The 26,439-nt window shown below is 37.4% G+C and overlaps 1 protein-coding gene across 1 annotated transcript in view; it reads left to right on the top strand.

Annotated features, from left to right (window-relative positions):
* LOC139685698 (cell adhesion molecule Dscam2-like) overlaps nt 1-26,439 on the top strand; it is a 523,226-nt gene that overhangs the window by 296,801 nt on the left and 199,986 nt on the right. The window contains exons 9-15 of the mRNA XM_071582700.1: nt 2,109-2,260; nt 6,619-6,729; nt 11,688-11,849; nt 17,667-17,948; nt 20,982-21,101; nt 21,815-21,991; nt 25,249-25,399. Of these exons, the coding sequence (XP_071438801.1) occupies nt 2,109-2,260; nt 6,619-6,729; nt 11,688-11,849; nt 17,667-17,948; nt 20,982-21,101; nt 21,815-21,991; nt 25,249-25,399 (1,155 nt within the window). The remainder of the gene's footprint in view (nt 1-2,108; nt 2,261-6,618; nt 6,730-11,687; nt 11,850-17,666; nt 17,949-20,981; nt 21,102-21,814; nt 21,992-25,248; nt 25,400-26,439) is intronic.

The following is a 26,439-nucleotide window of genomic DNA, read 5'->3' as shown; positions in this document are numbered from 1 at the left end:
GTAAAATATCGTATCGCATCGCTTCATAGAAGAAATTTTAGCGTCGGAAAAAAGGTGACACGCTTTCTGTCATTTGGGACAAGGCAATGGGTGAAGCAACTATTTCTGCATCTCAAGTCAGATACGCAAACTATTTGCTATCATCCTTTCAACACACTTCCCATCCAATCCACGTGACCTGTCATAAGACATTTTATATCGAATTGGTGTAAGCTCAAGAAATCGTGGTATGGCGCAAAATGAGGAGATGCATAACCTAGCTTTGCTGTTGATTGAAGACCTATGTTACCTCATGAGCGGCAGTTTATTAGTGAAGTTAGAATGGCTGTACCGATTTCAATGATATTTGGTTTTTTGGATTCGCCTCAGCCCAGAATAGCAGAATAACAATTAAAATATCGTAAAAGTATCGTATCAATGATTTGTTTGGTTTTTAGCAATGTAATGACTGAGCTTGGTAACAATATTATAAGCATTGAGAAAATTGTTGAGAATTCAACTCGAGTAAATTCGAGTTAAGCCCAGCTCGAGTTGGCACGTCACTATAGTCTCTGTAAACAAATCAAAGACAGTAAGCAAACATTTAGGTCACCGGTCAATTTTGTTTTGTTTCATATTATTAAGCCGCGACGCAGAAGATCTAACCTTCTCCAACAAACCCGTAATGTAATAAGGCTTCGGAACATATCCATATATATCTATAATATTTGGACGGAAATATATATTAATATTAATCGGAAATATATATTAATATTAATCGGAAATATATATATAATATTTGGACGGCACAATATAATACAAATAAAATAGTAACACTTAAAAGGACACTCACATTGTAAATTGTTTAAGCTTTCGGCCTTCTTCAAGCAAGCCTGCAAATTTGCTGGAGAGCGGTTAGGGGTCTGGGAGGGGGACGGGGAGGTGCAGGGAATGCTGGGAGGGAAATTAAAGTTGGCGGTTAAGGGTGGGAATTTTAAAAATTCGGAAAACTAATATATACGCGGATTCTCGAGTTCTCACCTCTATATTGGTGGCTGAATCGGGTAGGGATTTTAGGATGCTAAGAGCAAAACACTGGTCGAATGAAAGGTTGTGGGAATTTGCGTGAGAGTGGCAATATTAATTATGGCACATAATGCATCATGAATTACTTAAAAGGAATAAAATAAAAGGGGTAAGAGGAGGAATAAATGGTAATAATTTTAGAAGTAGCCCAACAAATAGTCATTAATGCCATAAATTGAACGTTTGGGTCATGTGTGGATGTAATGCGTTTAGTTTCCAATGGAAATTTGAGGTAAAATTCAACATCAAATTCTAATTAATAAAGACTGATTACCAAGAAGTTCTCATATCTTGTGCCCTGTGTATGTTTTTTGAATCAGAATCACTGTTACATTTTGAAGGATGATGACACAAAAAATCCCAATGGATACTTCCCAATGGATGATACATCCCAATGTATAATTTTTTTATCCATTCTTTATGAGAAAGGCAAATATAAAATTTCGTTTTCGTTTCTATGATTAACCTTTCTTTTGGATTTCCTTGGTTTCATAATTCCCAGGTAATTTGCAGGTGTCGTTGGAGAAAAGAATGTAATACAAAAAATATTATTCAATATTTATTGGATTACGCATACCTTTAATATTTTTATGCGTAAACAATATATTGTCAAATAATTCATTTCCGTTTGGGTTGAATTCATTTGCGTAAAACTTAAGCCATATTCTGAAAACACCTAATTTAAAGTAAAAATTGGATTGTATTTTTAAACACCATGCAATATTTATTTAACATAAATTGTTAACTGAAAAGCAAAATGACAATATGTAATTTTGTCGACTGATTAATATTTTAAAAATTGAACATTATTGACGTATTTATCGGAACATCCGCCGAGGCCTCACGAACAGCACCTCATTAGGGGTTCACTCTGCTAACGAAAACTATGATGGCATAGATAAATTCCCTTTTTATGAAAAAATTTAACATTATTCCTAGTTGTGAGTTTTATATGAAAACTAGAATGCAGCTATCCTTGCATATAGGCAGCTACTCCATTGCCCACTGATTCTTCCTCTCATTCCTCCTCTTCTCTCCTTCAGGTTCATGATTGGCCAATATGTGGCTGTCCATGGGGACGTGATCAGCCACGTGAACATCACGGGTGTACGTGTGGAGGATGGAGGCACGTACGAGTGCTCTGCAAGCAACCGAATCGGCGAGGCGCGGCACAGCGCGCAGCTGAATGTGTACGGTAAGGGAGATTGACCCGCACACCGCCTCCAGCAACGAAACAACTCCGTTTCACGTTGAACCGAAGGGCTTCCAACAAAGCCATCGTTTTATCGCGCAGTGGGGTACAGACACACCCACCTCCTCGACCGGATCCATATCTCGGGTGTTGTCTACATTCTCGATGTCCAACCATCAGGATGTCGATGCAATGCGGGTCTTCGGCACCTCTCTTTATATCTCAAGGTCTCGAGAATCTGGGATGAAAGAAATTTTTTATCTTATTCCGTATTTAATTGATAAGCCTGTCTAAATATTACCAAATTAAACCTCATTTCTTCAATTTTTGGACATACACTCCCATTTTGTAAATCACTAATCATTAATAAATCTTTTTTAGAAATAGCCTTCTCGAAAAATACATGTTCAACAGCCATTAGTAATGAAATACAAGAGTTTGGCTGCACAGAAACTTATTTATTTAGAAGTATACTTCAGAAATTCTTCTATGGTCATAAGGTGTGCAAAACTAATGATGGCATCGCTGCAGACTAAGAGAAATCAGCTTGAGCATTTTTCAATGTTAATTCTTTTTGGAAGTCAACCAGAAGTCGCTATTTCTTCTATAGCGCAACGAACTTTGAAAATACTTCTCGTGAGCAAGTTCTCTAAAAAGAGCTTCATTGAAGTTTTTATATAATTTTGGTGCAGTTGTCTACAGCTTTGAATAAGTGAATAAACTAGTAACTGTTATCATTAGAAAGTATCAGTCTTGAGACTCAGTGCCGTATCCATATTCAAGATTTTACTATAAATGATTAACTGTGAATAACCCGTAACTTGATGACGACGCGTTTCACGTTCATTGCATCATTTTTGATTTAAACCTATGGACACCCATGACTAAATGACTTAAAATGGCCAAGTTGAAATTCTCATAGTTCTATTGTACTCATAATATGCCTCAGGTAACGCTTACATGCCCTGTCTTTGTAAATGTAAAATGTATTTTTGTAAAATGTAAAATGTATTTTTGGTTACATGCACGCTACAAATTGAAGGCATTTATTTGTTTTAGCTCAATATTCATAGGAACTAAATTTTTCATGTTTTTCAATTTATTGATAGCAAAACTTATCATAGCGAGGATTGAACAAAAGGCCAGAGTAATTTCATGTAATACATCTGGGTAACTAGTTGGCCGTTAAAAATTTCCCCTTGATTCATGCATGTCAGTCTGAAATGAAAACAAAAATACACGTCTAATGAAACATGATATTCTGATTGAGGGAAATTCCAACTGATTCCGCCAATTTTTTTATTATTTGCTGAACAAGATATTTCGTTAAGGATGAGTTGGACCTTGCCCCGATTATAATCACCCCCTAACACAAAGATGTTAATCGATATTGAATTTAGTTTTTAATTTCCTTGCCAAAAATATTATGACGGATAAATGTATATTTGGCCCCAAGAAAACAAACAATTCAGTTTAAAAATTTCCAAATTAATAAAGCCATATTTTTCTTTAAAAACTACCGTGTAGACAATCTGCTGATGGCATGGCGGGTGAAAATATACTAAGAATCCATACCTTCATTTAAAAACGATCTAGTTTTAAAAGTACGTACGTACATGTTATTAGAAAATGAAATTTTCGAATTAAGTTAAATTAAAATGAACTGCAAACTGCTTAAAAAATGTTATCAGAGAAAGAAAATAAATCTGTTTTATACGGATTATTGTGGGAGCCAAATAATTAGCATAAAAACGAACGGAAAATCTCAAATATAGTATGTTGAAGATAAATGTTTAGCTCTCAATATTCCAAGGATCTACTAAATAGCTTGAAACGCTTTTATGTAGGAAAGTTTGTTCATTAGTGCGGTTTTTAATGGCAAAACCTAAAAACAATGTCAGCAGATTGATTTTGCTCCCTGAAAACGCAAGTTGCGTTAGAATTTTGCTCCCTAAAAACGCAACATGAGTAACAGTGTTGCTCCCTGAAAACACAACACGCGTTACAATTTTGCTCCCTGAAAACGCAACAAGCATTACAATTTTACTCCCTGAAAACACAACACGCGTAACAGTTTTGCTCCCTGAAAACGCAACACGCGTTATAATTTTGCTCCCTGAAAACGCAACTCGCGTAACAGTTTTGCCCCCTGAAAACGCAACACGCGTTACAATTTTGCTCCCTGAAAACGCAACACGCGTAACATATTTGCTCCCTGAAAACGCAACATGCGTTACAATAAAGGTATGCAAATTGCATAAGTGTCCGGATACATTTTACAAAAACAAAACAACTACTATACATTTTATCCGAAAGGTAGCCCAAGGTACCTTGCTATTTCCGAGTACTTCTGCCTGAGAATATCAAATTATATGATGTCTAGGAATATTTCTCAACTGTACATAATGTGGAATAATTAATAAGTTAATATGAAAAATGTCCCATCTAATGTGCTCTCGAAATGCACTTCAACATTGATATGCGATTCGAAATCAGCAGTCGATTGATTTATTTTCTTTTCCGTCAAATTTCCGCAGGCCTTGAAACCTAGAAATGGTGTCAAGCAATAAGAAAGACTATTAATATTGTCATGAGGACCAAAGGTAATCTGGTTTTGAACTAAATGCATCAGTCTAATGCTTCATTACAAAATCACTTAACAGGAATTATCCATTGCAGAAAATAAACACGAAATTCTGCTGCTCGCTGCGTGAGAAATTAATAAATGATAACAGTTTAACAAGTTTCTGATATATACGGTAATTAGTCTTATCAATATCATGAATAACCCTAATTTTAGTCAGGTATATTGAATAAAATATGTTCTTAAAGGAGTAAGAAAAACTCTGTAAGTTCACAAAAATTTATTTATACAGTACAATAGTTTCATCACATAGTTGGCATCTTCAGGTTATTGTGATGAAACCGGTGGTACCGTATTAATAAATGTTTTTGAATTTACAAAGATTGTCTTATTCTTTTAAGATGAATGTTCACAAGGTTGAGCCCGATACCAATGAAAAAATATGTTCTATTGCCTTCAGGTGATAGGAAGTTGCATTGACTGAAGGAAAAATATCAACTACCTTTAACGCCCTATGTATAGTTATTTGCGTTAAGTTTAACATTTATTTAAGTATTTGATTTATAAATCTCAAAGTAAAGTGGAAAATCTATAAATTCGGTAATGTCAGACTATATATTATAAAAAACAATTATTCATAGGGTTTATGAAATCAGGCTAAGTTGCGGATTCCAATAAGAGTTAATGATATAACAACTTCCGCATTACAGTGTCTCTTCACCTTCCTTATATACTAATCTAATCTATCATCAGAATCCCATTTTTGTGAACTTTTGGAGTTAATGAATTAAAGGGAGTATAACACTATGTATGCGGGGCAAGCAGGACGAAAATTTAAAGGAAGGATAAAAGAGCACAAAACGTGTGTCAAGAATAAGAACTTATTCTTTATACACGTTTTGTGCCCTGCAAAGCACCTCATTGAAAGTGACTTTGTGACTAAAATTCTTCGTTTTGGAATTTAAAGTAAAAGACTCGATGCTTTGGAGCAATTGAATATTTTCAAATGCGTCCTTTGCTAAGATGAAACTTCCAAGAAAATTTATATCCCTCCCAATTCCACTCCTAGACCTACCACTCTTCCAAGTCAACGACTGATACCGAAAGATGTAATTCCTTTTTTCTCCCAGCTATATTTTAACCTTTTTACCCTTCCACCCTCCCTTACCCCCCCTCCCTCGATCAGAAGGCATATATACGAAATTCTCTTCCATGAGGACCACCTGGTGATAACGTTCAATGTCGAAACCTGAGTCTTGTTTTTGTATAATGTGTACGGAATTACAAATTCAATAATTTTATTTCAATATGTTATGCAAACTCCATCAAGTTACATCGGAGACCACAAATACTGCATAAAAGACGACAGAAAACCAGCAGGAGTGGTCAACATATTAGAAAGGAAGAGTGAATAAATTTGGGTGAAGAATACATAGCTAAAAAGAAGATTTAAAAATATTCTTAATGTATTTAATAATTATTTCAGCATGAAAAATATTTTATAAGTGACGTTCAAAGCAAGCAGTTGAACACCTGATATACCGCATATTTTTCATAATGTAAATGCATTGCAAAAATACTCAAAGTATATTTGGAAATTCGTCCCTTAACTTCTTGATTTACACGCAATTACGATGTATTTCTTTGCATTTACATTCCATACTTGCCGGGAAAAAATTATTATTTCACTTAACGACAAAGTAATCCTAGCCAAGGGTGACAGCGTGCGCCCTTGGGGTCATCGTTCGTTCAGCAGCCACCCTTCTTTCCAACACAGGTGCACCCCACGTGCGAGCCATGGGTGACATCTCTGCCATCGCGGGAGAGACGCTGAGGGTCAGCTGCCCCGTCGGGGGGTTCCCCGTTGATTCCATCCAGTGGCTGAGAGGTGAGTTGGATGTCCGCAGGGATACATTTTCTTCCTCTTCATGTGAATCGGTGCGACATACGTACTCATTCCTTCGTTTCCTGCTGACTTCTTTCTCTCTCGGTCTCTTTTCCGCCCCTCCTCTCCCATTCCTTCCCTTTCTCTTCTTCCTTCTGTCTCCTTCCCTCTCTCCACCTCACTCTCTTTTTCCCCTTCTCCCTACTTCCAGCTTACTCACTCTCATTACCTATCTCTTCCGCTCTTTCTGTGTGCCTGGGCTTAATTAATACATTCCCACGGGGAAAACACATCTGAGGCAATTCTGAGAAAGTGCTCAGCCAATGAGAAAGGAAGGTAGAAAGATGCATTCTGGCATATTTTTTCCAATAAGAAAATGTTTACTTTACCATTCTGTGCAAAGGGGCTTGCTATTTCCAGCAAAGTTATTCATTTAATTCGAGATGCATTCCAAGTGGGCAAACAGGGAATACATTTTGGCTCATAGGTAGATGGGATTGTTGGTAGTTCCAGGGGCATAATAGCATGCTGAAGGGTGGGAGTGAAGTTAGAAGAGATTAAAAATAATCAAATTTTAAAATAATGTTTTTCCAAATTAAATGGCTTCCCAATGTTCAAAATTGCGATTTAACAAAATAAAAGTAAACTTGGAAATTAATTAATTGAAGCCTATTAAATGACATTTTTCAAAATCTCAGATATCATCACATATCAACTTGATATGCCGGCAAGCTCCCTCCATTCTGAGAATCTCTGTATTGTAAGCATACAGAGTTTACTCTGACAATGTAATATATGTACAGGAAGGTAAGAAAGTATTATTATTGCAGATGGTTACATCAATTAATATGTATTTCATAATTATTTTGGAAAATGGGAAGACCACCAAGTAGGATGTACGTATAGCCCCTGGAAAGATTATTAATTTTTTTTCTCATCAATGAAGTCATTACTTTTTGGAAATGGGAATGAGTGTTTGGAGTAGATCACATTCAGTGACGATATTATAAGCCACTTCTCAGGATAGTTTCAGTCCTAGTCTACTCGTCCAAACTACCCACATTGCCAGTCCTTCGTAAGGGGCAGTTGTATGATTCATTTTTCTGGGGAATGTGCCTCAATGGTTTAATATGCTGCATTAATATAAAATTTCACAGTATTAGTTCATGTAGTTCAACGATGTTTCCTAGCACACGTACCATATGATATTTTCTTGACTAAAAGCTGAACCACGAATTTTGTTAACGGATATTCAATTGAGAGGATAAAAATTCTGAGGCGGAGGTCCTTTTATAATATTATAAGCTTATCTTTCAAGCCACCAATAGTGCGCGTTCCTGGGGATTTTATTTTACTAACCGATAGATTTAAAATTGGTTAAATATGCTTTAGAAATTTGTTAATTTCAAGGTTTTTAGTCATATTTTTTCGTTTTGTCCTTTTGAATCGTCTAAAGGAAAACAGATTCCTTATAATGATTAATTGGACGGTGAATTTACAAAAAAATACACATTAAATTTATATACGAAAGAACCCACACCGAAATATGTGATCGAAAAAAAAGTAAGCGCCAGTGTGCCAGAAAGTGTTCAAGTAAGATATTACTTCATGGCCTATTTCCGCCTGATATCAGTAGAATAAATTTTTACTCAAATAAAATTCAAGTGTAGCCATATAAGTTACCTAAACCTGAGCTTTAATGTTTCACTATAATGTGTAAGTAATTAGAAGAAACTGCGGGAGATGTTACGGCAGTAACTTTTAGCCGAGTCATCCGCTAAGTGTGCATTTCAATGTAAAGTAGAGTGATTTTTACAGTCTGAAATTTTTCATTTTTCTGGGATATGGAAAAAATTCTCGATTCACTGAAAATGATAAATAAGGCAGAGAGTAAGTATGTATATTGAATATTGCCATTAAACTTGGCCAGAAGAGTAAGATTGAAGCAAGCGTGTAATAAACGTTAGCTTGAAAATCTTTGCCTAAAATGATTATTATGAAGCTATTTTATGATACAAAATGAGTACTTGTGAAGAAGAGATATGTGTAATTTCGAAAGATTTGCGTAAGTTTACACAAAGGCAAAAAATAAATACTTCCGAGCAGAAAGTTACTCCCCGCCACTCGCCCTTACGGTGGCTTGCGGTGCATTGTGTAGACGTACGAGAAAAGATCAATCAATTTTCTGGAAAAACCTCCTTCTCTCAAAAAAAATTATTATCTTGTTCGGGTGAATTTTTTAATGCTTTTTTGGTGGTTTTATGCAAGGGAAGGTCAACAAACAACTCGCAAAACTGTACGGAGGCAATAATAACCAATGTAACCTTCTTAAATTTATTTCACTATCCTACATGTTCATTTTGTATATTCATACACTCAGCCAATCTCTTTTCTTGTTTTTGATAGTCGGCAGCAGTGTAGTCTTTTGTTTGCTGACGCAGCCAATAAGTAACCTCTTCATCTGCGGTTTCATCATTTTCAAATCTCCGATCACCAAATGATTTTCATAGCCCTAACATATGACAATCACAGGTGGCTAAGTTGGAATTTTACAGTATATGCCCAAAACGCTACAAATGCAATGTTTTAACAACTCCTGCGTTTGGTAATCAGCTCCAGCGCTTGCAACGTATTAACTGAATTATCCTCATAGTAGAAGGGTGCAAGTTTGAATCTTTAAGGCAAAATGGTAGCTGAAAAATATGCCCTATGAATATTTAAAATACGGGTATGCTGAAAAATATTTATTTCGAACTATTTCCTTTTTTTAACCCATATTAGAGGAGAAATATCTCACCGTCAAACTCTTAAAACCTTATACAGGGTCCGTTCAATATGCATCGGGACTGGCTCCAAAAATTTAAATTTACTGCAATTATCATTACAATTACTTAATAATCATGAAAATACATTCCTCTTGCATCGATACACTTAGTTTGGCCCGTCTGCCACTCGTCAAAAGCCCACTGGAAGTCCGTTTCCGGAATACTGTTGAGAGTCTTTATCGTCGCCGCTTGAACTGCCTCGATGGAGTCGAACCCATATCCTTTGAGCTCCTTTTGAGCTATGTTTTGGGGTAATAACGTTGTCGAGAAGACCTTCATCTTCCTGGATGCAGTCCAAAATTTCTTGCGAAATTTCCACCCGCTAAAATTTTTGTTCCTCGCTCAAGACTTTCGGCACCAGCTTCGCGAACACTTTCCTAATCACAAGATCCTCTGTTACAATGGCGTGGACGGTTTAAACTGAAAGGTCTCCGATCTCCTAACTGATAAGAACGATGTTTAAACACCTGTCAGAGTCCAAAACTTTTTCCATTTTAGCCACCTGAGCATCAGTTCGACCGGTCGTGGGCGTCCGACGTGGTTCTCGTCTTCCGCGTGCTCCCGGCCTTCCTTAAATATTTTGTTCCACTCAAAAACTCTTGTGCGGCTTAAGGCATTATCCTCATAAGCCGGTTTAACGATTTAAAGGGTCTCCGACGCAGACCTCCCGAGTTTTACGCAAAACTTCACAGCGTAGCGTTACTCGACCGTTCGCTCCTTGCTGGCGCGACGGCACCAGAAACAATCACACGTCACAAAAATCCACCTCCTGTCCCAGCACATGCCCGGAGATGACTGAAATAAGGTGTACCTGAGTGTTGGGGGATCCCTCTACCGAGATGAGCGGTCGAACCCCAATACACTGCCCCGTTGAGGTTACAGCGAACCAGTCATGATACTTATTGTACAGATCCTGTAGGTTACACGGAAGAAGGGACTGCCCTAGTCCCGGTCTCACCCGGATAAAGCCAAATTATTATTATTATCATTATTAGTTTCACTTAGATTGGTATCCACACACTTTTAATATAACACCACTTGGTGTTACATATACATAAGCATATGCATAAAGGGGTATGCTAGTCCATTGATAGCGTTTGACTATAAAGGAGAAAACCCAAGTGCGGATTCTGGTGGATATATGTATGCATATGCATATATACATGCATGTGTACATACATAGGAACTACATCATTGTCCCTAACGTAGATATTATACATATGTAATTGTGGGCACAGGTAAAATGAAAAAGCACAAATTAATTAATGCTATAGCGGTTCCAGCCCTCCTTCTCACAGTGCTTATAGATACTTCTTGTTCTCTACTGAAGGATGCTGGTATGCCCAAAATATTAAGTAATCAGTGGTTGTTTTTTTACTTCCATATTTAAATATCTATTTATGTTTCGTGTCTATGGATTTTCTCTACTTTTTTGTGCATAAATATACATGTAATTATTCATATAATACTATGTGCTTGAAGACTATTTGCATCATTAGTTCCGATTTATTCCTGATGCTGTTCGTAGATGTAATGTTTTCATGCAAATTAATCATATGCAATAAGGCTTTTTAGATTTATTGAGTGTATTTTTGCTAAATATCTATATTTTCAATGGTAACAGGTAATTTCCCTAGTATTTGCATAAGGTTTGACCTGAGTGGCTCAGAATCCTGAAACCATCTCTTACAAATTAAATGAAGTTTTGAAGTAGATGGATTTTAATATATTTTCATTGCCTTAGGAAAAATATCTTGCGTAGTTACTTAACAAATGAACAATAAAATCAAATAAGCAAATGCCTATCATACATATATAATTTGTTATTTTTAAATTAAAAAGGTGTGTCAAGCGTAAAATTCTCTGATTTTTATCAATCAAATTCAGCAAATAAGGTAGCATACTTTAGAATAAAAACTCTCGCACCTATATTCTAGTATAGTGGCTTTATTTGGATTTCATGTTTTATAAATATATTTACAATTTGACTTTTAGTCAAAAGAATAATTTTTGGAAACGATAACGTTCTGTATTGATTGAGTTCTGGTTTTTACTAAAGAAGGCAGTCGCTCCGGTCGCATGGCGAGACGTCAAGCTAAGTATGAAGTGGTTAAATAGATTTTCTTGATTCTCCAGGAGATCGGCTTTTGCCAATCAACAGGAGGCAGATAGTCTTCCCAAACGGCACTTTGGTCATCGAGAAGGTTCAGCCAAGTCAAGACGGGGGAGCGTATACCTGCACGGCGTCATACAAGGGAGGACGGAAGGCTAGTGGAACCGCTCACGTCAACGTCATGGGTGGGTCACCTCGCCCGCAATCCATTCGTCTCTCACTCGTCGTCGTCCCGCACGTGCTGACCAACATACGCCTCAGGGGGCAGTAAATTACCGTAGCTCGTACCACATTTCACGTAGCCTTATCCACCTGATCACTCCCTACTTCCAACCTCTTTCCAATCCACTGCGCACTCCCCAATCATGAATACCCCCTCAGTCCTTCCTTTCAAGGGCTTAATCGAGATCGGCTTTTGATTGCTGATTTTCACTATCTGAATATAGAGTGTTGCGCAATGTTCTCCTTTCAATTTTGGGTGACCAGCAAGGTAATAGTGATAAACTGGATATCGGCAGCTTTGATAGATTATTGTAGAGATTACATTTCCGTGTTTTAAGGTAAAAGTCGAGGTGGTGGAAATTCAATCGCGGTAGGTTTCTCAGGTAACTGCGGTTTCTAGGGAGATGTGATACTATCAAAATAGATTACACAGATTGATTGGAGCTGAAGTTCTCGAGGGAAACACGTGGCTGAAAGTCTCAGATCGTCCCGTCAGTTTTCAAATACCTAACCACTATTTTGCAACACCTGTTTACTAACTTATTTTAAAACTTAACACTATGAGATACAAAAACTAATAAGGTTATAAGAGAGATGCCAGTTAAGCCTTCCTCACCATCTACCGCTACGGTTGTACTTCGAATATCCAAAAAAATTGCGTCACTTGGGAAAAAAATCATTTACCGAATAATTCGCGTTCAAGCCACAGAAATCGTGATTTAATAGCCAAATGCCACCTTTTCTTTGCGAATGATGGCCAAATCTTTTATGAAAAGAAAATGTAATAGATTATTTCAAAAAGGCAAAAAAATAATTATGATTCATGATTTTCTGCTGCAATTTTTTACGGAATTGGACATTTGTTTAACAAGGGAATATTTTGATATAAATTATGTGTTTCAAGAATAAATCGCCCCTTATTTTATTATGATAACCATCCTGATAAAAATGAACCGTACATTCAGTCATTGAAGTCTCTAAAATATTTTTCCAACATATTTTACGAAAGACTACTGCCATCGGAAATTATCACAATTAAATTAGTAAGCCTGAATAATTAAATCCATTATTCCACATAGGGTTTTCACTATTTTAACATACCTTATTTCCTCATGGAAAATATAATATGAACATTGAAATATCCCAGTATATGAAATGAAACACGTATCTTTATTTTATATGTAATTGGTGTTGTAAGTATAATCATTCATTTCAAAATTAAAAGATTTATAAAATCCGATGAAATTTTATAATCCGATTACATTCAATTTCTAAGGTCATAACTGCTAATAACCGAGATATGTAGGTACTTCTAATATCTTTGAATCTGACGGAATGGAAAGCGTAATTCTTTTTATCACAAAAGGCAGAAAACTTGTTAACAAAATATTTATACCGAAGGAATCAAAAGTAGACCTAGCAACATTTGAGCTTCATACATAATAAGTACATACTCTTTCCGTACGTGTGGGTCATTTAATAAGGATTAACAGCTGCATTATAATAAGTGGTTATGAGAATATGAAAACAAGACAGGTATTTTCATTTTAGATTACAATTAGGAAACAGCATGACACGGACCCGGAAAGTCTTCAAATTCTAATTGCAAGAGAATGTAATCGCCCCACGGGATGTTGCAATATTACCTCCAACTTAAAGCCTGACTTTCCAAGTCAGATATATTTTTCTACTATAGATTATTTATGACTGCTCCCCAAGCATATGAGCCCTTTTTACATATTACCCGAACCAGAATTAAAAATGCGAAAACTCTTCTTGCTCTCCTTTTCCCAAAAATTTCATCAATGGCAGAGTCATTAAAGCGCTTGCTTAATTGCTCTTGCTTGTACTGACTACGTTTATACTAAGAGTGTCATGTTTGTAGAAATAACTTTATTTTCAGGGAATGATTTCTAATATGATCCGTAAATGTTTTCATTACAAATATTTAATGTTAAAAATTAATTCTCTAATATAACCTCCTCGTCTTCAGTTAAATAAAACTAAGCATCTAAATTCAGTTTTCAAAATGTAAATCATTACGAATTTTATACTCGGACTGAAATTCTAGAGGTCCAAATGATTGGTTTTTCAAAATTATGAATTCATAAAATTAAGTTAAATTGTGTTGTAAAAACCCAATTAAAATGTTTATTGTGCCGTAAGTCTTGTTCGTATGATTAGTATAAAGGCTGCAATAAATGATTGAACCAAGTAAGCACTAAAAATTAAATTGGTATTTTTTCATAATATACCCGATTATTACAAAAGCATTGGCAACTAATGTCAACTCACTTTGAGTTATGTCCTTCTCTTCCCTGAGAAAGGTGGCGTGGACCACCGAAAATTTGAAACCTTGTGACTTTCTTTTCTTTTTTGTGCCTTTCTATGTTCTTGTCTTCGTTCACAAGTGCTAACTTCATGTTTATATATATATATATATATATATATATATATATATATATATATATATATATATATATATATATGTATGTATTTGTATATAGCGTTGGACTACTGACCGGAAAGCTCGAGTTTGATTTCCGGGCATGGCTCTCTGAGCACTCTCAGCTAGACCCAATTTTTTTGATTTTTTTTAACCAGATCATCCCGGGAAATCATTAGGATTTATATTTATACATAATTTTTTGCAAATATTTGGGTAGAAATCTTGTTTCGTTTACTGTGAGGCTGATAATATAATGCAGATGAATGAATTCAAACAATCATCCAGGAACATTAAGTTTAATCTTAAATGCTTGCTTTCAAGTACAATTTTGGTAACATATTGTGATTAATAATCAATTGTGTATTTTTTTCATAATTTATAAGTTACAGTATCTCTCAACGAACATTAATATAAGATTTATTGTCCAATATTAATGTTACCAGTACCTTTTTAATTATTTCTAATTTTGAAAGTACTACATTTTTCAATGATGTAGGGCCATAAAATATATGTTTACTCAATTAATTATTGAAAAAACCATTACATGTAACTTCGTAAACTAAATGAGCAATGATTACGTGGTATATTTGTCATTAATATACATTTATTATTGTGTCATCAGTAGTCATTGCAATTTGAAACATGATCAGTTAGCCTACGTTAGCAATCAAAGTAGTACACGACGCTACAGTAGGATGTTGATTTTTCCTAATGTATGGCCTATGTAATGCTAAAAAGCCTTGCGGAGTGCCTTTTGTTACGTGAAGCGTAAACTATATGATGGTAAAACATTAAATATATGACAATGTAATGTACATAAATGTGGAGCCAGAGCTCTACACTACTCTAATGTAAGTACACATTAATGCAGCAGCTGTTAATGTGAAAGCAGGTCGCGTAAAACGTTATTAGACCTCAAAAATGTATGTAAAATTTAATTCAAAGCTACCGACGCGTTAAAGATAGAGAAACACCGAGACACCCAAGGGATACACAAGTGAGCGTGGTAGTCTACGTGGTAGTTTACGAAACGAATATTGATGCTTGGTTTTCCCCATTCTTTCTATGCCCAAGAAAGTTGCCATTGGCTTTCTCATGTTTATATATGCCAATAAGCACCTAAGTAGAGAGCGTTTTTCATCATCAGAAAGAGTAGGTGAACTGAACATTCTTCAAATTTCAACATATACAGCTGGCGGTCAGAAGTCTTCTTCTTTAGTTGCAACAAGGGCAAATTGATCAGAAGTTTATTATAATAAAATATTATTTGAGCCTGATTGGTCACCTGTTGGGCATACATATGAGAAAAGCGTGACATTTTATTTTCAGTGGAAACTGATTTTTTTACTATATTTAATAGTTTACTTGTAATTGTCCACTTTCAACAATTTTATCAGATTTTGTAACATTTAAAATAATCTAAATCAGTTCTTTTTGATGATATAAAATATTTTAAATGGCTGAGATATGCCAAATATTACCAGAGTGAATTCCATCATACGAGTGTAGTACGTGCTTTTTAAGGTACATAATTCACCACCTTAAATAATGACGTAGTCTAGCATAGAAAATGACCTTTAATTTTTTAATAATTTTCTTCGTATAGTTCTTTTATGGAGAAGAGTGAAAGAAATTGAAAACAATAGGAACTTTAAATTTAAACTAAGTTTCCGAATTTTAATGTTATTTTTTCAATTTCGAATTAGTTCCTCCAAACTTCCAATATTCTGAAGAACCTGTTTAGCTAAATCACCGCCAAAAATTTAATAATTATTTTTAAAATATAACAGAGACTAGGAGGCCTACTTTATAATGCTAAAAATTTGTCATAACATCACCTGTATTCACATTTGCAAAAGATTTATCAGGAATACAAATTAAGTCTCTTAATACGGATGAATTGGAGAACACCGAATTGTCTGCTCCCACTACTCCTCCAGTGACGAAAATTGTATTTCCTTTAACTCCAGTTCCAAATTGACCACGCGGCCGAACCTGGGATTTTCATCCATCGCAGACCACGCACTAATTCATTATATTTTTCCCTACTCAAACAATCTCTCTAAAGGTACGTTTTCTTCTACGTGTTGGACGTGCAAGTTGCGTAAAGGTGGCAATTCATTTAATTTCAGTCATGAGGTAGGCGTGTGTTAATTCAACGCCTCTCTAGAATGAATGATCATTTTTAACTCAATTACTAAATTATTTACAGATTTGGCGGAATTACGCTCACATTTTCTCATGGTATTCACTCTAACCTGTGATTAAAAAGATAGAAAGTTCAAGAGTGGACATTAATAATGCGTAATTCTTGAAAACATAGCCAAAAAGACTCCATGGGAAGATGCTCAAAGTTTAGTAAAGGCAAAGAATGTTCCACATAGATTAGGGACACGGTAACTTGATTATCTACGCTCCTCATCGCTTGGTTGGCGTGAAAAATAACGTATTACTGGTCAATAGAGTGTACATTCTCTGGCAGGAATAGTTTCACGGACGTTAAGTCCGACACGCACGTTTAACGCCGTACACGAAAACGTACCTTGCGTTGAACTGAGGCAGCAGGCTTGGCGGAACACTACATGGAGCACCCGCGAAGCCTGCGGATCCTGAGGCCGGCCACCAGAGGACAACGCCTTCAATTCCGCCGACCGGCCCCCTTTCCCACCCCCTCTCGTTATCACCCCTATCCCTCATCGCCTCACACTCCTAACCCCCTCACACCCCTATCCCCTCCAGTGCCCCCCAAGCTGAATCCTTTCAGCGCGCGCTCGGACCTTCACCTAGGGGAGCGGGTGGGACTGCAGTGCACGGTCAGTCGCGGCGACCCGCCTCTCTCCATCGAGTGGCTCAAGGACGGAGCGCCTCTACCCTCGTCTGGACCTGACCTCCTCGTCCGTTCCATCGACGAATTCACCAGCTTAGTGTCCATCGCCGCGCTCAGCCCCACGCACAGCGGAAACTACACTTGCGTGGCCCGGAATGGTGTGGCCCAGGCGTCGCACTCGGCCGCCATCTCCGTCAATGGTAAAAAGCGAACGGGTTGTGGTGTTGTGGGTGTTTTCATTTACCTCCTCCCGAGGGCGAGCGAGGGATATCGACGCTACATTTGGGAGTGGGGCTGTTTCACCGCGACCCTCGCGGGTCCCAACCTCCAGGGACGCCGGGGGTTAGGGGTGTCCGCGGGGGTACCCTCCACTTGTGTCCAACTCCGGACTCACTCGTCAATTGTTCCCCTCCCTCCCCCCGCCCCTCCCCAACTACCCCATCGCCTCCCACCCTTTCCTCGTTCTATTCCCCTCCCCTCCGCCCACTGCTCTTGCTTTTGCAGTGCCCCCGGCCATTACTCCGTTCGCGTTCGGTGAGCTGTCGGAAGGAGAGCGGGTTAAGGTGTCTTGTAGTGTCAAAAGGGGAGACTTACCCCTGAGCATCTCTTGGATGAAGGACTTCCATCCTCTCTCGCATGACCTAGATATCACCGTTAGAGACACCGAAGATTACTCTAGTATTTTGGCTATCTCTAGTGTTACCTCTAGACATAGTGGCAACTACACGTGCGTGGCACGCAACCCCGCCAGGGAATCCACGCATACGGCAGAGCTGATTGTCACGGGTAATGTATTGCCTGACACCCCGTGAGTCCTTGTTATTACCCCTTGACCCTTCTCGCCCCACTCTTTTCATTCTCACCCGACAAATCTTTCTCCCACATGGACCCCAAGAACTGCACGCACCGCTTGCATCCCACACTTCCGTCCGCCCACTGCCTTTCTTCACGCCTCCAGCCCTTTCAACCCTTTCCCTTTCTACAACTCTCTTACTTACTCTCTCTTTTTTTTCTCTTAATCCCACCCCGTACTTAGTGTGCTCACACTGCACATCTCTCTGCACTGCATCCGATTTCACGTAGTTGTTCGTAGTTTCTAGCACCAGCATATGTTATACATATGAAAGGGGTGTTCCGGTAGGAAATGATAATAAATACCATTGTTATAGAGAATATTTTTTCTAAAAATATAATAAACGAATGCCTGATTCTGGAAAACTTCAGCAACTTTGCAATGGGCTGCCATATGAATATTATGCCAATATCCTGTACAATGCTAGGATAAATTCCAAGTTCGTTATGTTGAAGGAGTAAAATTTGAGCGTTGATGCTTAATATTGAACTTCGAGGTTTAAGGAAAATAGATCTGTGTCACTGTCTATTCTTATGTATTGTGTATGAGAATGGTTACCGTGATTAATCAACATTGTAATTTATTCAAATTCACATTAAACGTTTAACGGCGCCTAAGGACCCTTTAACGCACGTATATTTCGCATGATAATTAACTAAATAACGTAGTAATTAGTTTAGGAAATCGTGCCGTCAAGACAAACAAAAGATGGGTATCCAGCGCCATGTATGAAGCCAGTTGTAATGCAGTATTTTTAATCAATTCTACACTGACACAAGTCCGCGTAAGTCTCAACTTTGCCTATTGGAACACCTTTTATGTAAACTTATTCTTATATTGCAGTAGTGCATGCCGTTATCTATCAAAATTTCCTTATCTCTTTTGCTTGCTCTCCTCAATCAATTTTTCTCGTTTTAAATCTCTTCGAATTTTTCATTTCCTGTCTCTCTCACACCCGCCTCCGTGGATGGCTGCCCGTTCAAAATGTGTACTTCTTCGGGGAGTGCAGGTAACTTTTGCATGCGGTCCTTCTCATAGCTTTTTCCTCGCTTTATTTTATTTTTCTTCGATGTCTTCTTCTTCCAGTTTCTTTTTTAATATGCACATCTTTTTATATTGATTATATATACATTTTTTTATAACTTTTTATTCGTTATTTTTTCTATATAATTGCTCGTTTCCCGTCTATTTTGTAATTTATTTCTTCTCAATCTCCATTTTCTTATCCACGCTCATTATTTTTCACTACGGACGTCCGAGTAGAAAACACTAATGAGCTACTGAACTTTGTTGCTGACTGGAATGCCGAAACCTGAAAGAGCAACCTATGCAAAAATGTAAGGCTTGTACTTGCTTAATGGCTACCATGACGAACCTCATATACCTACGAATGCAATGGATAAACCTAACTTCATGGATAAAAATAAACTTTTTTGTTTTCGCCAACCGTGTTTCGCGAGTCAGCGGAATAATAATATGATCCGAACAATCCCACACGTTCTTTTTTATATCTCAGCCACCTGAAGACTTACTTACAAAAAAATTTCGATAATAAACCAAGCGTACATGGATTTTGAGAAAATTCCAGTTTAAACATTCGTGAAAAAGTTCTCCATTGTTTCGATCCCTGGATAAGTTGAATGCAGCTATTCATGTCTTCATATTTCTAAGCTAATATCTTCCCTTTGTATCACTGCGACAATGATAATTATTCAACGAATGAGGTTTTGTTTTCGTTTACGGATGGTAACCTAACACCCCCGCCGCACGCCCTTGCGATGGCTTGCGGGGTGTTATGTAGAAATAAATGTTAAATTTTCTCTTAAGTTCATTCATTGCTATCTGAATTCTCAAAACGGGATAATAGTTTTCTCTAACTTTAAATAAATTTTTCATGAACGAGATGGTGAACCCGACTTGAATTCTTATTAGCTATGAAGTGAGTCAACTTTTAGTTCAATAAAAGTTCATGGTTTGATTAGGATTATGCTTGTTATTCCTACTACCACATTATTTTCTAATACACCCATGGTTTCCGTCGCATTCACTGCCTGCTCCCGCCAACCACCGGCCCCATTCCTCCACCGCACCGAACTTGCTGACACCTGAATCCCAACTACTGAGTGCAAGTTAAATGGCTCGCTCAGGAAACGTCCGTCTTTGTTATCGTGAGAGCACGTATTGATTTCTGCTATCTTGCTTCACGATGGGCAATGCTTCTACCACCATTCCTCTCTTCTTCAACTTCCCGTCACGCCCTTTCTCCCACTGTGATCTGTCAACCACTCGACAGCGTCGCAAACGGTTTGCCCATCACTCCGATCGCTTTTGTGAAGATATAATGGGTGATTCAAAACTGAGATACAACCGGCGAGGAGTTTAAGGGTGGCGTAATGATAACCGGAGATGAATATGAATGTTTCCTTAATTTACTACCGCTTAAGAGTTACAGCGGAATAAAAATATTTTATTTGGTAAATATTGGATGGAGTTTTTCATTCGCGAGCTAATAACGTCTTATGCATATCTTTTGACATTTTTTTACAGTTTAACATAATTCATCATTTGAATAAATAATTAAGATACTTAGTTGACATGTAAGGAAATGGGTCATGAAGACCAAATTCAGATTCAGCTTTAGCTGAAATAATTGTGTGATGGAGGAAAATATTTCTTTCATTTTCTAAGGCATATCGTTGTCAACAATTTAATGGCCGATTCACTCGTGCCTTTTGAATCACCCTTTATACATTAGTAGTCTTTTCACTGCTCACTGCTGTGCACTCGAATACCTCAGTGACAAAATGCCTAGCCTTCATACTCTCTTCACCTCCTTATCTGTCTCTCACTGATATCTGAACATTAATCTGAAAAAATATATAAAATATATGAATATATAACCTTAAAAATGAGATTTATCCCAATTGTTGCCCAAATCTGGATTTCACTGAGACTTTCCCTTGCAGTACCACCATCGTGGATTGTCGAGCCACAAAACAAAAACGCAGAGTTGGGCCAACAAGTGATGCTCGATTGCCAAGTTGAAGGTTTCCCCAAGCCCACAGTGTCGTGGAAAAGAGCCACGGGTAAGTTCTTATCAACTCTTCACCGCTGTGCTGTCAGAAAGCCCTCCCTTTGTTCATACTATTAATTTTTGCAAAAAGCTTATCTTAGGCTATACTTGCAGCCATTCATGATCAATAAAAACAAATTGTATGGAATAAGTTCGGTGAGTCCAAATGTATTTTTCTAATTGGTATCCGAGACAATAGCATCCGATTGATTACATCATTTGTCTACCATGCAACCCTAATGAATACACGCCCGTGTTACATATTCCTTTCTTAGTCAAGTTGTGGATTCTTTGTATGCACAAACTTTGAAATTTGATGACTTCATAGTGCCGGGCTGATTGTAGCCACTAAGTTAGTGCGTTGTTTCCCCTAACTATTTATCTTATTTACTCTACATGACCGGTTAGAGATTTGCAAGTGTTTCATTTCTTGCTCCCTCGCAAAACTTTGTCTCGTGATTTCTATGAAAAACGACGACGAGAAGTAAATTAACTCAAATTATTATTTTTGCCATCAAAACGCTATTAGTTATTTATCATTGTTTCAAAAGAAAATATTCGTAAATAGAATACTTGCAAGGGCTTTCTATTAACAAATGGCTGCCCTTTCGTATTTATGAAAGTATTTTGTTCCTAAAATATTAAATTGCAATAATATGTTGTGATAAGTGATATCATTCTCATTCTATTTCTGCACAATAACATATAAAGATCTCTTTATTTTAGACAAGAAGCCAGGGCAGTACCGCGGCTTGGCATTCCATGGGCAGGGTTTTCAGGTCTTCCCAAATGGCTCACTTCTGCTGGAGGCAGTCCGACAAGAAGACGAAGGTCCTTATTTGTGTGAGGCTGGGAATGGAGTCGGAGTTGGGTTAAGTGCCGTTGTTACGCTCTCAGTTAACGGTGAGAAAGAAATTATATCCGTTGATTCCATTTTCATCAGCTCAGAATATAATTTAAATTTCCGCAGTTTGTGAAATAATCCAAAAAACTGAAGGCTATTTTTTAGGACGATACGAAACGAACTTTGCTTGGACTACAGGATTTTAAAAGTTAATATCACTCTGATGACATTATTCTTCAAGTGTAAAGTGTCCTTTGCATATCGATAACTATCAGAGGACTCTGAGTAGTAATTGAGAATGCCAGAATTATTTCCGCTTCTTTAGAGATATAACACCAAGATTTGAGTGATTAAAAAAATTAGCAATTTCATAGCCTTTGATATCTGAGCTCATTGGCATCGTATTGAGTCTATATTTAATGAGAAATTTGAATATTAATATTTAAACATAGATCCACTGATACTTTCCATCCAGTGCAACATTGCAACAGTAAGCCTTTGTCAGAATTGTTTCATGTACTTCAAGCCATTGTATAAATTTAATACGTCGGGTTTACGTACCAACATATGGAATTTTGTAATGATATTTGTGTCTACACGCTATCCGTATTTCCTTAGTATTAGAATGTTTTCGGGTGAGAGTATCGTATTCAATGAAATATTCGAATTTTTTCAAGATGTTCTCACACGATTTTATGCTGCAAACTTTTTCTCTATTTCGTCTCCGCTAATAAATATGCACATCCCTCTATATTATCGACCATACTAGGTAGTGTAAGGAACAATGGAACAAAAGTAAGGGAAGGGAATGTATTACATAGAATGGGAATCAGAGCGTGTGCTCCAAGTTTTTATTCTCAAGCATTCTTCACGGAAAGTAGTCAGTTCATCCAATGAACATCGCATCTCTTTGAAAAAACCATTCCAAGTCTGGTTCCTTCATTTTTTTTAAGACAACCGACAAATTTTCAATTTTCCTCAGATTTATTTGTAACGTGTTACGCGTTTCAGTTCATCGAACCATCTTCAGGTGCAAGACAAGATTCAATTTGTGATACATCATATTTATCCCGGTTTGAGGAAAGGGGGGAAATAAAGAGTGAGGAATAATGTAGGTGGGGACAAAGAGGGGCAATATGGAACACCCAAAGACACAGAGAAACTAAAAAAATGAAGAGGTAAAAAAAGGCGGGGAAGATAAGCACTTGTGGTCATTATTTGAGAGGACGATGGCAGGTAGCTGGTATCCTGGTGGTAGGAAGGAGCAAAGAATAAAGAAACGTTAAGTGGGAAGGGGACATGAAAGTTATAGAGGCAGGTTGAGGGATGAGGTATAAGTGATTCTGAAACGCGTTGTACGTTACAAATAAATCTGCGGAAAAGTGCAATTTTTTTTCTTGCGATGAAGAACTTCCTCTAAAACTCGCCTGAATCTGTTGAATATATTCCTTCATTCTGTTTAATGCAAGAGGCTAAACATTTGTTAAGGTAGAAGAACAGAAAAACTGACACTGTCAACAATATAAACATCTTGACAGTCATAACCGCAATGATTTCAACACCATTTTGCTTCCCTTACGGTGATACCTCATATTTGCAATGCTTTTCTTAGCGAAAACACGGCCAAGCGTTGTACCTTTTCGATCGATGTAGCATTTCTTAACTGAATCCCATAAACGTATACTTGTGCTGGCTTCTAACATTAATAAGGGTGTGGCGATCCCTACCATTTGTCGTTATTGGTATTAAATATATATTATATAACGATTCTTTCCTCGCTGCATATTTTATACATGAAGGAGATTATATGATGGGAAAAGAAAGCACTTGATAGATTCCTCTCTGTGGCTTTCACTGGCATAAGCCGGATTTATTAAAAAAATTATTATTTTCTGGCCCGGTTATTTGTCAAAACTTTGGTGAGAGTGAAATGCATGGAGTGGAATTTTTAGTGCTTATCCATTGTTTTGAAAATGAATAAATTTCCTCAAATAAATGTTAGTATGTAATCAATGGGAAATAATAAATGCCATTCAAGTAGTCAATGGTGCATAGTGAATGCAAATACCATTATAGATAAACGCACCAATCAAAAGTATTGGTAACGTTGACTTGACAATGGCGATCAACATTGTTACCTATATATATGCATGAAGCCCTAATTTAACACTGAAGAAAAATATTGAATTTTTGTACGAAGTATTATATTTCATAGTTATCATATGCACTATTTTAATGGAAAATTTAGGTACAAATAAAAACAGATCTGGGGTTAACCTATTTTCTTTTGAATGTATGAAAATTCATGCATTATCTTATATACCCCCTTTAATAACATAGTTCCTACGCTCTACCAGTATAAAGGCATAAAGCAGAAGTGCAATCAAAAAGGAAGAAAAAACCAAGCCCGGTGACACTGATGTCACTAACTCTTAGTTCGGCCATCTTTCGGCTTCCCACCCAGAGGGCCCGGGTTCAAATCCAGGCCGTGTTGAATATTTTTCAGAGGTATCCCGATCCCTACTTGAGGTGCTCTGTGGAGGGCACTTTGAGTGAGTACGCCGTCCGTCGGGTGGGACGTTAAGCTGCGGACCCCTTGGTGCCTTTCGTTAAGAGTAGGCTAATGCTGACGCCGGGTTTCTCTCCACCCGTCATCCTTTCCTGTCCATCTCCTATGGCGCAAATGACCTCAGCTGTCAGTCGCCTCCCATAAATACTACTAATAATCCTAATTTGGTATTATTGAGCTTCTCAAATATGTGAATTCATAATATCAATGTAATTCGAATTATATGAATTCGAAGGTGTTCAGCTGAATTATTTAACACTGGTGGAATACTGACGGCTTATCATTTGCTTTAAACCTAAAATTACGTAGGCTAATCTACGCAATTAATTTTTATCGACTACATGACTAGTTAAATAGATTTAAAACTTACTGATAATTTATTTTTTTCTCTTGTCAAATCCTATTAAGAATTTAAAAGTAATGAATGGGATCCGGCCGAATAGAATTAAATTCTGACATTGATATAGTTTAACGAAGAGAATTCCATAAATAATTTTCATGACAAAATTAAGTTCTCTACATTGATTTTAGGCATTTGCTAGCAATTCGTATTAACAGGAAAATATGGTTGCTGTGGAGAGTTTCGACCAGCAACGAGGCTTGATTTACTAAATTTACCTGTTCTCCACTGATCGCTCATGAGCTTGGATCAGAATCTGTGGGTGTGTTTGGGTCGCCGAACCCCCTGCCGGTAACCCACCCGGCCACAACCGCCCATATACTATACCCTTTCTCTCCCGCCCGCAGCACCCGTCCACTTCAAGGTCCGCTCCCGGAAGGAAGTGGTTCGGAGGGGCTCCTCGGCCGTGCTGCGTTGCCGGGCCCTCGGGGACGCGCCCATCGCCATCGCGTGGCGGCGCGACGACGGCGCGCGGGTTGATCTTCTGCCGCGGGCCAGGTAAGCCGTGGGTTGGGGTGACGCGCCAAGCCCTCGGATGCGCAAGGCAATGTTCGCCCACGTGCATTCGCTTTTGGGTGGAAGTGGGGCGAAGCGGACACTAGCGGTCAGACAGATGGGAGATTCATTCCCTTGAATACACATGAAATATTTGAATATGAATAGTCATGCGTACATTTCACCGTTCAGTCCACTCATTTGACATTACGCACACTTCATATGAATTACACGTATACTTGCCCATTATTACGCCTCTAATCTGTTTATACTGGCGTAAAAGTGGCAATTCTTTCTCAAAAATATCGGTTGTCGTTACATAAAATCAAGCTGGCTGCTTACTTTACAGATCGAGTCCTAACGCTGTTTGTTAGCTGTTCGGAGAGAATATAGAGGGCCGGGAAAAGGTTAAGACATGTGCCACTTGGAATTTTTCGGTCAGTGTGCATGCCAAGTCTGATTCTCTTTTCATTAGTTTCACTACAGATAACTATCTGCTTAACACCAATTTCAATAGAAGTACTGAATATTAGGAGTTTCCTTTAGTTCCATGATATGATATCGAGGGATCTTTAAACAAGTGATTATTCATTCCCTCCCAATTCATCAAATTTGTGTTCCATTACTTGATTTTTGAAGGTTTTCATGGTTCTACGATGTATAGTTCTATCTTTATCCGTTTGTTTGCAATCTTGCGTTATGTTTTTTCCTCTAATTAGAAAAAATATAATTTAAAATTACGATTTATCCATAGCTACTTTTTAAAATCGGATTTAAGACGTATTTATTTTTCAAGTGTCATCAAAACTCCACACCAAAGTATTAATTTCACTTCTAATCATTGATTCTCTCCCGTTATATCATCATTCTTACAAAAGGAAAATACCAAATCGTAGAAATTTCATTTGGGGTCATCTCATCTAACATCTAGAATTATCCGACTATCGTATTCGTATCACAGAATGTTCAAATAAATAAATAAGAGAAATAAATTTGCGTGTGGCATTTCTACGCTAAGGAAACATTAAATCAGTTGCAATTTT

The sequence above is a fragment of the Hetaerina americana genome, unplaced genomic scaffold, assembly GCF_022747635.1.
Source record: "Hetaerina americana unplaced genomic scaffold, ioHetAmer1.1.p SCAF_12, whole genome shotgun sequence".
NCBI classification, from domain to species: Eukaryota; Metazoa; Arthropoda; class Insecta; order Odonata; family Calopterygidae; genus Hetaerina; species Hetaerina americana.
Note: the sequence above shows the minus strand (reverse complement) of the source record. Positions and strands in the feature narration are given on the sequence as shown.